Source organism: Chiroxiphia lanceolata, chromosome 23, assembly GCF_009829145.1.
Source record: "Chiroxiphia lanceolata isolate bChiLan1 chromosome 23, bChiLan1.pri, whole genome shotgun sequence".
Lineage (NCBI taxonomy): Eukaryota > Metazoa > Chordata > Aves > Passeriformes > Pipridae > Chiroxiphia > Chiroxiphia lanceolata.
In genome coordinates, this window is record NC_045659.1 from 6,620,067 (window position 1) to 6,632,163 (window position 12,097).

General features: G+C 48.0%; 1 protein-coding gene across 1 annotated transcript in view; it reads right to left on the reverse strand.

The window, feature by feature from the left end:
* Window positions 1–12,097, reverse strand: part of ARHGAP32 (Rho GTPase activating protein 32) — a 184,284-nt gene that overhangs the window by 144,572 nt on the left and 27,615 nt on the right. The window contains 1 exon segment of the mRNA XM_032709480.1: window positions 10,442–10,550. Within this exon segment, the coding sequence (XP_032565371.1) occupies window positions 10,442–10,550 (109 nt within the window).

Genomic DNA, 12,097 nt, shown 5'->3' on the forward strand with positions numbered 1-12,097 from the left:
TGTTATAGGGATAAATCCTCTTAGCAAACTCCAGAGTTCTCCCAGTGCAGCAGAAGAAAGATGGGGAATGTGGAAAAACCAGCAGCCTGGCATTTAACCCCAGAGTCTGAGTCAGGACAACTAACAGGAATTTATATTTCTGTGGGCTCAGGTTTGGTTTCTAGAAAAGAGCTGTTTCCAATGGCATGAGCACAAATCTGGGATCTGACAAACTCACTGACAAACCCTTAAACAACACAGTCACAGGAGGAACGTGCCAGAAACTTCTGAGCAACACAACGAAAGAGTCACTTCAGTAACTCTGTCCAAGGGTTCTGGGGAAAGCCTGGCCTGGGATCTCACACCTGGCTGGGCAGGATTCCCCACAGCCACCTTCCCACAGCTGGCACATCTGAGGGGACAGCACTCCCCAGAAATGACCTGGTGTCATTCAGGTGGGTCAGAGCAGGACACTGAGGAATAATGACCACAGAGATGCTCCAGGGCTGGAGTCCCTCTGCTCTGGAGCCAGGCTGGGAGAGCTGGGGGGGGTTCACCTGGAGAACAGAAGGCTCCAGGGAGACCTGAGAGCCCCTGCCAGGGCCTAAAGGGGCTCCAGGAGAGCTGGAGAGGGACTTGGGACAAGGGATGGAGGGACAGGACACAGGGAATGGCTTCCCACTGCCAGAGGGCAGGGAGAGATGGGATATTGGGAAGGAATTCTTGGCTGTGAGGGTGGGGAGGCCCTGGCCCAGGTTGCCCAGAGAAGCTGTGGCTGCCCCTGGATCCCTGGCAGTGTCCAAGGCCAGGTTGGACGGGGCTCGGAGCACTGTGGGCTAGTGGGAGGTGTCCCTGCCCATGGCAGGGGTGGCACTGGATGGGTTTAAGGTCCTTTCCAACCCAAACCATCCTGGGATTCCATGATGACCTATTCTCCACATCCTCAGGAATGTGAATTCTGTAGAAACTGAGGGTGAGGACCTCCATTCTCCAAGGATGTTTTCTTACATTTATAAAATTAGTAGCTAAAAATTAGAGATAATTTTTTTCCCTAAAGGTCAATATTTATGGAAAAACACAGAGACTGAGATATAAACACAAAAACACATGCACAGGGGAAAACCCCCTCAAATTAAGAAGCCTCTCCTACACAGGGATGCACCTGGAACAGCCCAGACCAGCCCCAGGTAGCCAGGGAGGCACAAACCAACACAGGGCAAATGTTGTGCCACACAGCAAGAGGCAACAGTTACAACCTTCATTTCTGCATCCACACCAAAGAGCAGCTTCAGGTGTTTTCAGGCACAGAATATTTGTTTGCAATACAAGTCACAGAGCAAATCAAGAACATACAGAAGACACTAAAACTTCTTTTACACCCTCTGAACCAGAGGCTCTTCAGGAGCACTGTTGGCCTGAGGGCACAGTTTGGTGATAGCCTGGCTTGCAGAGGTAAAGCCACTGTTTTAAACTCCCACCCCAGTCCTTCAGCCCCAGGGTACTGTCCCCTGCCTCCTCTCATTGCAGCTGCAGCTGTGGGTACAGCACAAGTCCCTGAAACAATCCAGACTCACAAAAAGGAGGGAAGCTGAGCTTCCTTTGGGACAGTTTAGGGTAGCCCTAAATGAGATTAGTTCAGTGATTCCCTTCCCAACTCCTCATCCCAGAACCTCCCCCACCTGTCCTGAGGTCTCTGAACGTGGGCAGTGGGGAGGAAGGATTGGGCAGACCCTGGCAGCAGATTTCTGCCCCAGGGAAGCCTGGAGTGCCCCGAGTGCAGAGGAGCCCCCCATGGGGGACAGAGGGGGTGAAGGTGCTGATGTTACAGCAAACCGGGATTTTCAGCTCTAACTGAGCACAGCAACTCTGGCGTCTCCTCAGAAGGTCCCCCAACCCCACATCAGCAGGTTGCAGACATAATCCTATGGATCCTGAGCTGGCTGAGGCCAATTACCCACATGGACACACACCTTCCAGGGAGAGAAACCAGTTACAGCCCCACTCCATGGGAAAAGCCCCCAGCATCCCACAAATCTGCATGGACCAACCCTAAAGCAAAGATGAAGTGCTGAGAATATCAGTGCAAGAACACTGGGATTTGCTGTTGGAATTGGTGAGGGTGGGGAGGCCCTGGCACAGGTTGCCCAGAGAAGCTGTGGCTGCCCCAGCCCTGGAGGTGTCCAAGGCCAGGTTGGACGGGGCTTGGAGCAACCTGGGCTAGTGGAAGGTGTCCCTGCCCATGGCAAGGGGTGGGACTGGATGAGCTTTAAGGTCCCTTCCAACCCAAACTATTTTGGGATTCTGTGATTCATCTGTGCCCTGGCAATTAGGAGATTTGATCAAACACCAGAGACCATCACACAGACCCACCCGGCACAGCAGTGAGCAATTCTGGGGCAGCAAAGCAGAACTGTAAGGAATGATTTAAATAAAAAAGTCAGGCTAAAGATTACCAATATCTTCAGGGAATAATTCATCACCTTGTAATTAAGAAGGCTGAATCATGGCAAAAAAATTAATGCCTACAACCTTCAGCAAGACAAAGTCTGACATGTTTTGTTTGTCTCTTGGGGTTAACTTGGGGGTGAGGAATGGAAGGGGACAGATGAGCAAACTAGTGATAACCTTTCAAAACCTGGTCCATCTTTTTCCTGCATTAGGGTAACTAAGAAGCCATGAACACTGATTTTAAAACAAACAACCCAAATAAAAACAACCACTTATAAACCACATTCCTTTCCTGGATGTTCCACCTTATTTTTAAGCAGCTGGGACCAGAGAAAAGTGATTGACAAAGAAATTACAAGTTTTATCTCCCAAATAAGTACATTTCGAACAAATGTAACATTTCTTGTATTATGACAACAAAACACACATAGAAAGAGATCAGCTTTGGAATGGGGTAGGAGGAGAGAGGAGGAGGGTCGTGGCAGTGGAATCCTGATCCAGGGCTCAGTAAAGTCAATAATCTGGAGGGTGCATTAAAACTGGTGATGCTAGGGAGGAACAAACCTTACTGCTCCAGCCTTAGCAAATTCTGAATCATCTCCTCTTTCCTAAATGTTGCATGTAAACAGACTTTCAAACAAATATTTAGCAAATATAATGTTTGCCTCCTGTCTCAACACTGCAAGAGTTCACCCACTTCGAGGCCAGTAAACGTACCCAGAAACTACTGCTGCCATAGCACTGCCCATGGAAATGAAATGATTGCTATGAATTAACACTTCCTGCCAAAAATACGGTATCCATTCTGCTTTAATTGAACTTATTTAATTGGCAAACCCAAATGGAAGCCAACGTGCCAATTAAGTGATTGTCCCAGTTTCCAAAGATTCTCAGGGACAAGCTCTGTGCTGGGAGTGAGGCTGGGGAATAAAAAGGGCTCTCTAACCAAGAGGGAGAGACAGAGCCACACACAGCAACATAAACCTTTGCCAAAAGCTTAACAAGGGGAAAAAATACTGGACTCATGCAACAAGAGCAGGAAAACAAGTTCTGTGCCTTGCAAAGGAAATATAGGTTACTGGTGCAGTGCCAGACACAACTGCTCTGACCAAAATATTATTGCAGCCCCATGCCTGGTGCCCTGCGCTGTCCCATAACGTTTGTGTCACTTCAACACACCACCTGAAATCCCATTTCTGTCCCATCCTTATCTCTGGTACCTTCCTGCCACACAGCCAAAGCTGAAAAAAACCACATTAAAATGCTGCCAAGTGCTGGACAGAGAAAACACACTGCAGGTTCTGCAACATTAACACAACCCTGACCCACTGATCCAGGCAAGTGAAAACCCTGAGAACTTTCATCAGCACAAAACCCACCTCCAAACTGTCAGGGAACGTTTTCCACAGCACGATTCTGAAGTCCATTCCTACTGAATTGTCCAAGTCCTTCAAAAACCAGAATTCCAGCTTCCTATTTCCTAAAACTTTCCCTTGTACTTGAGAGCTTAAAACTTGGGACTCTTAAAAAGAACTTGCCAGGTGGGCATTCAGAGCTCAAAAGCATCTTTTTCCCAAAGGAGTCTGCGGTGTGGAACCCACCTGCATTTAGGATCAGTCTGACAAAACCGCCACAGTGGCTTAAGAGCTCCCAAGCACAAAGGCAGCTGTAAAATTCCAGCTGTGGTTCCCACACGTACAAAGCACGAAGAGCTGTAAAGCCACGGGAATAAAAAAATCAAATTTTAACATATTTAAGGGTATTAGAACTACATCTCTCACCTGCTGAAATCAGAAATTAGATCATTTCATTAAACCGCTACAGCTGACAGGGCCAAGCAAGTGGGTTCACCACGCTCCCTTTTTGTTCAGATTTTGCCACAGCTCCTGGAAGTATTTGTATCAGTCTGCATGAGAAACATGCCTGTTGTTCTGTAAACTAAGACCCAACCAATCAACCAACAGTAATTATAAAAGAAACCCCACATACTCTACTTTTTGCATCAGGACCTGGGGCAGCACTGGCTGAGTGCTGCACAAAGAACGAGAAACAAACCCTGCACTGGGGACACAAAATCTTCCTTTAAACTCTTACAAGGCACTAATCTCTGCACATTTTCATAAATTGCATTTAAAAATAGTTTTCTCCTCACTCACGTCCCAGATTTAACAGAGTGATTTATTGAGGTCTCATTAAAAGCCTTTATTACCTCCACCAGATGTGCTACCTTACCCTACCAAATGCTGAAAATACTGCAGAGCTCAAAACCCTTCTGACCTGATATAAGAACTCAGATTATTCCAGGGACTTCAGAGGACAGGCTTTAACCCTTCTGCCTTTCTAAAATATTTATAGGCTTTTGTTTTTCCTAAGAAAATTCCACCAGCATAAGCCCCAAAGGATGCTGTGTACAAACTGCCTCCTTGAACGCTTAGGCATTTGTCAAATTCAAGGATTCAGGAGGATTTTCTGTCTGTAATTTGGAGGTTCACCTTTCCTAGGCAACCTGGTTATAAACTGGTAACACCTGAGGATACTACAGCCTTCATATGATAACCCTTTTATGGACAATGGAACTTCCAGACCCCATAAAATACCATCCAGGGGGGCACCAGGGTGGGAAATAACCCTGCCATGGTTTCAGGGACTCAGATTTTGAAAGTTTCCAAAGCTGAAAGAAGTGGCAGACACTGCAGGAAAAAGGGACTTTCTCAGAAGCACACAGAGAATCACTGAATCCCAGAGTGGTTTGGGTTGAAAGGACCTTAAAGCCCATCCAGTCCCACCCCCCACCATGGGCAGGGACACCTTCCACTGTCCCAGGCTGCTCCAAGCCCTGTCCAACCTGGCCTTGGACATTTCCAGGGATCCAGGGGCAACCACAGCTTCTCTGGGCAACCTGGGCCAGGGCCTCCCCACCCTCACAGCCAAGAATTCCTTCCCAATATCCCATCCAACCCTGCCCTCTGGCAGTGGGAAGCCATTCCCTGTGTCCTGTCCCTCCATCCCTTGTCCCAAGTCCCTCTCCAGCTCTCCTGGAGCCCCTTTAGGCCCTGGCAGGGGCTCTCAGGTCTCTCTGGAGCCTTCTGTTCTCCGGGTGAACCCCCCCAGCTCTCCCAGCCTGGCTCCAGAGCAGAGGAACTCCAGCCCTGGAGCATCTCCGGGGCCTCCTCCGGACTCGCTCCAGCAGCTCCAGGTCCTTCTTATGCTGGGACCCCCAAGCTGGACAGACCACTGCAGGTGGGGCCTCAGTAGAGCAGATACATATATAGATTTAGATATATACAGGAAAGAAACTCTATTTCTGTCTTGGAGTGAGTGCCATCTGCAGTGCCAGGTTAACCCAGCTGCAGGGGCACCTTTCTGTGACAGTATAATTTCAATGGGGGGGGCATAAATCAAGATTTTTGTACTTGTCTCACTGTTTCAATCCACTTCTCCATAAAATGTAGACAAGTGGAAGACAAAGGCAGTGGGGACAGAGGTGTCCCTGAGCACAGCAGCTGCTGGGGCAGAGCTGTTGGCTCACTGCTTTTGAACACCTCAACTTACTGACCTGGTGAAGAGGTGACGGGAGTGACTCAGGAGGTCACTGCCACATGCTAAAGGGAATACTGAGTACAAATACCAATTGCTGCTAATTAATGCAGGTTGAGGACAGCTGTTTGTAGGCTCCTGAGAGAAATATCACAGAAAGGTACTTTCACAACCTCATTTCTTGTAAGGTAGAAACAGAGCTCTCGGCAGGGCCTGACAAGGAAAAGAGATCCCTTTCCTTTAAAATAACATTATTGTCTCAGAGAAATGTTAGAAAATCCATATCCTGCAGTTTGACTCGACTCACACATGGCTTTTCAGCCCCAGAACCCACAAGTGTTCTACAAAGAAAGTCCCTATCACCAACTGCACATTCTGAAGTGGAGCAGAGCAGGAAAACCTGGGCTGTGGGAAGGTCACCAAGCAGGACACGGCAGCACACAGGGAACTGGGGGCTGAGACAGCCACGTATCTAATATCTGTCTAAACTCTAAAAATACAGCCATGAGTTGAGGGGGAATACAAACCACAGCAGTCCCTGAGGAGCAGCCACCTCATCCCCCAGTCCTGGGAGCTCTGTCCAGCCAGAGCTGCTGCTCCTCCAGCCTGAACATCAACTCCTACAGCGCTGGATCCACCACTCTGGGGAATCAAGAACCACCAGAAATACCAAAGAAGGGATGTCCCATCCCTGGAAGTGTCCAAGGCCAGGTTGGACAGGGCTTGGAGCAACCTGGGACAGTGGAAGGTGTCCCTGCCCATGGCAGGGGTGGCACTGGATGGGCTTTAAGGTCCCTTCTGACCCAAACCATTTTGGGATTCTGGGATTCTCCCTAAACAAAACACAAAATCCCTTGTGTTCCTGCTAAACCACAAACACCAAACAAGCAGTTTTAAGAAGCAGGTGAAAATACAAATAATGAGCATAAAGAACACGGTAAAAGTAGCATCCAACAAAGGACCAAAGCTCAGGTGCTCAGAATGAACTGGCAATGACAGAAATATTAAAAATAGAGTTTCTGTCACTTTTATTTACAGTACAGGGGTCATTCAACCTCCATGCATTTAGAAAGACCTTCAATTTATTTCTTGTTAAGAAAAAGCTCTCAAAACAAAGCACTCACATCAATTAATAATAAGCACTTTGAAAAATATTGTGGATAAGAGGAGAAGGAAGAGTAGGGATGACTTGGGTATGTTCATGTAACTGTGAGTAAAAAATGGCCTTTTCCCAAAGTACAAAAGCAGGTACAAAGGCAAAGGTCAGGAGACGGGGAAGAAGCATCACCTGTGCCAGGACCTGCCAAGCTCTCCCAGTGTCACTTGTCCCAGTGCTTGCTCACCTGGCAGAGGTGACATTCATGTGAGGTGCCAAAGCCCATCAGGGCTCCAGGTCTGCCAAGGGAAGCAATGGAGAGGAGAAAACAACTTCTCCAACCCTCCATTCCCCAGAGGCTGGAACTTCAGGCACCACCAAAACCTGAAATCTGCAACTTCAACAACCACTAACCAAGAATTCCACATATTGTGGCGCTGTAAGATGGTCACAACCCATGGAAGGAGCATCCTCTGGGACAAGGCTAAACCAGAAGCTGCTAAAAATACAAAGTGAAGGAATGGAGGGAGGGGAAAAATCTCAGGCTTAAAATGATCAGGAAAGAGGCAGAATACTGAAGATGTGCTGGTTAAACAGAGAACAGTGACAGTGTTGAATAAGGTCCTGCAAATATTTACAGCTAAATATTACCTCTGGCTGGACACAGGGCAGAGGTTGAAAGTGCAAATGTGATTCACTCAGCACAGTAAACATGAGCAAGTGAGGATTTTCTCCATCTCTACACTGCATTCACAGGACCCTGAGGTCAAAACACCCCTGTGAGCACAAATCCAAGGCATTATAAATACAGGTTCAGTGGCTTCACACTGTCTTTCATCACACCAATCCACTGTGCTGCAAGAAGGGAGTTTTCCTGTTTATCACCCTCGAAATCTCTTTTCCATAGTGGACTGTTCAGTTTTGCTACTACTGTCACTGAGCTGTGTGAGAGAACATGTTCTAAATTGTGAATTAATAGGACAATTGGTGAATTAGGACTATTGTGGAATAGTTAGTGGAACTAACTATTCCACAATAGTCCTAATTCACCAATAGTTAGTGGAACTAACTATTGTGTCATAGTTAGGATATAACAGATATAGGATAGATAGGCTATAAAAGAATATTCCACTATTGTGGAATAGTTAGGAATTAGTGAATCAGGACTATTAGTGAATAGTGAATGAACTGTGGGAGGAACACTGCGCAGGGTGAGGTGTAAAACCAACACTGAACAGTGTCCATGAGCACAACAACCTCTAACAGAGGAAGGTTCCCTTCACTGTAAATCAACGAGACACAAAACAACAGCAAATGAGATGTGCCAGGTAACTTGTGTCACAGGTGGGGACAGTGAATTACAGCCTGACGGCTCTGAGACACCCTGGGGGTTGCAGACAGCACAGAGATGGCACAGGGTGACTCCCAGCACACTCCTGGCTCCGGGGGGTCGGAGCAGCTGCTGCCTGAGCTGCACTGATCAGCACAGACAGGGCTCCCACACTGCAGGCACAGAGCACTGCTGGCCAAGGTGGGGGAAGGAAACACATCCACACACGAGGGGAAAAAAACAGGAAGTGAAAACTGCAGAAATTCAAAACTCACAGGCTGGGAGAGCTGGGGGGGTTCACCTGGAGGAGAGAAGGATTCAGGGAGACCTGAGAGCCCCTGCCAGGGCCTAAAGGGGCTCCAGGAGAGCTGGAGAGGGACTGGGGACAAGGGATGGAGGGACAGGACGAGGGGAAGTGGCTTCCCTCTGCCAGAGGGCAGGGTTGGATGGGATATTGGGAAGGAATTCTTGGCTGTGAGGGTGGGGAGGCCCTGGCCCAGGTTGCCCAGAGAAGCTGTGGTTGCCCCTGGATCCCTGGAAGTGTCCAAGGCCAGGTTGGACGGGGCTTGGAGCAACCTGGGCTAGTGGAAGGTGTCCCTGCCCTTGGCAGGGGGTGGAACGAGATGATCTTCAAGGTCCCTCCCAACGGAAGCCAGTCTGGAATTCAATGAACATTAACAGTGGATAACCAAGGAGTCAAGCAGAGCCACGAGCACAGAGACACCAGAGACAAAACCACTGGTGAAGTCTATGCTTTGGGTTGCTTTTTATGGCTTGAAAATAAATTTTGGAGCAAAATATTACCATTGTATTATATATGGTTTGATGACGTTTTTAAAAGAGTAAACCACAGGACTTATCTTTGTGCCCCTGTTCAAAGAATCCCTGGCTCTCAGGGAGTTCATTATCCCCCCCTTTTCTCAATGTTGCACAAAGAACAGCTCATCCAAAACCCACTCCACACAACCCAGCCAGGTACTGACAGTGCTTTAAACTTTAAATAACCCACTGGGATGAACCCCAGACATCAGGTGGATCTGACTGTCCTGCAGCACAGACACATCCATTGTGTCTCTCCTGCTGTTGGCATTCCAGGAGCAGGGAGCAGATGGCTTTTCCAGGCTGAAGTCAGATCTAACACAGGGGAAAATTGTCACTAGGGGCTCTTCCCAATAAGTGATCTTAGCCAAGACTGACCCTCGGGGGCACCACTGCTGTCCTGGAATAGTCACACCTTCCCCCATCCGAGATCTGTCCCAGATGGAAATTCCCTCTCTAGCTTAGTTTGCCAATGAGGCAATTTAGAAAATCTGAAAATAACAAGCAAGACACAACTTCCAGACACTCCCGTGCTGACAGAAGGCAGGTCAAGCTTCTGTGAGGTGAGTGAACCTCCCAAAACACCTGATCTGATTGCCCTGTTTGGCCACCAGTGAAGTAACATCCAACCTTCTCAACTCAGTGAATGCTGGAGGGAGTTGGGGAGGTGGAACTGCAGGTACTTTACTCGCTCATTTAAGAAGAAAACATATATATTAAGGTAATCCAGCTGTCTGGGCCCAGTGCCTGTAAGCAGAACAGCACCTTTGTGTCCGCTCTGCTGCAGCTCTGCTCCCTCTGACGGCAGGTTTGCTCTCAGGCTGAGCTTTTATTCCTGTGGACTGAGCCAGCATTCTGCTAAAATCATACTCTCTCACAGTGCTGCATGCTTCGAAGAGCATGTTTTTACAAGAAGCTGCCTTCATGCTCAGAAGTCTTGCTGAAAAAGAGGTTAATGCAGACTGAAAATCGTTGTGACATTCTGGACCTTTTAATTGGCTCCCAGCCCTGCTCTGGGGCTCGTATTAACAGGGCAGAGGAGCTGAGTGTGTCGCTTCCCTCTCCCTGACACACTTCCCCCTGAGGAAGGGAAGCATTTGGGGCTTGTTCAAAGTACTGTGCAATCCATTTAAAAGGCTGAAACTCTGGGAATGTAAATGGTAAGTGGGATAGAAGAGTAGAGCGCTCAGAAGTGGCAATAATGAGTATAAAGCACAGCCGAGGTGTTTTACCATCGCACTGAGCGTCTCCTCCCAGTCCGGCCTCTCCCGGGGGTGGATGCTCCTCTGCAGCTCTGGCACAAAGTCATCTTCTTCTGGATGGAGAGAGGACTTCATCATTCTGCAAAGGAGGACAGAAGGTTGGACACTCAGTGGCAATTCCTCAGGAATCTCACATCCAGCCTGTTGAGCTGCTCAGTTACATGACACTATAAAATGCTTTTGTACACCCAGAAATCTCAGTGTCTTCTGAGTTCCTCTGACTTCCTCATCACACAAGCAGGACAAGAGTGTAAATCTGGTGGAGAGAAATCTAGACCTCCCAGCCAATCAATGGATAATTTTGTTTAATCACTGCACAATTTGCAACTCTCACAACACAGAAAACACAGAAGATTTTCAGTCCAACTCAGGGAAATGGCTCCTATTGCCCAGCAAACACCAGGAGCCTTGGAAGAACAAACACACACATCTGATTCCTTCCTTGTCACTGAAGGCTCTGCCTGAAATGGGGCAGCAGCTTCCAAATCTTAACCTAAATTCACACCCCATGGCCTGAGCCATCAACCCTCACAGTCCTTCCCCATCTCATCTGAAGGGTGAGCACCTCCCATCAGCCTCATGTGAGCACAGGAAACTTCTTCAGGTAAGGGGCCAATTTTCAAATACCCTGTGAAGGATATTTCAAGCCTGCACAGAGATCAGAGGCTCAAAATCAAAATTGAGAAAGAATTCATGAAAGTTCCTCCGCCCCTCCACATGACAGCACACACACACTGTCTCTCTGTCTGCCTCTCTCTCCCTATATATATATATATATTGCACTTTCTGCTTATATAAATGTGCCTTTGCAGAGATTATGGCTCAGACCTGAGGCACCAAAGCCCTGCTCAAAGCCTGGTGTTGCCCATCCTGGTTTCATTAAACCTGATATTCAGGCAGACTTTTATTGCATTAATAGATCCCCACTTATTTACTTCGGATATAACCATGCTGATAATCAGCTGTGCAAACCCATGGGCAGAAGAGCAGAGCTGGGTTCTAACTCTGCTGATTTACAGAGCACTCGACTGCTGAAAGCCAGTTCATAAAACTCCTTTGCTTCAGATCCAAGACTTGAAGTTCTGAAACCCCAACGTGCAGCTTGACACCGGGCCAAAGCAGTTAACTCTCCTTTGTGCTCTACAGGAGGGTTAAGGATGGAGTAATTAACACTCCCAGTAACGGCAGGGCTGGGTTACAGAATTATATCCCACTGAATTTTACAGCTTTGTGATCACATTCCTGCTCCAATAAAAAACAGCCCAGGGAAGATGGGCCTCCAAGCCCAAACTCACAGCCCTGAGGGTGATGCTGCTCCTGGGGTTTGTGTGGCCTCCCCAGCACAACCATCCCCTGCCCCTCCAGAGGCACAAAAAACACCCCCATGGTGAGAGCTGGGCAGAGTTGAACAAAATCTGCACGGAAACACCATGATCTGGAACACAGAGGTGCAGTGACACCTCAGACTGGAGATCTGCACCTTTGCAATGTGCCTTCAAATAATCTGGGGGCTGAAAACCTGAACATTTGTTGCTCAGAGTGATGGCCCCTCCATCTCTCCTTTGTATATCAAGAGGAGGAGATCTGGCCTGGTTCTTACACCCTCAGTAGTTTACCACTTATTTT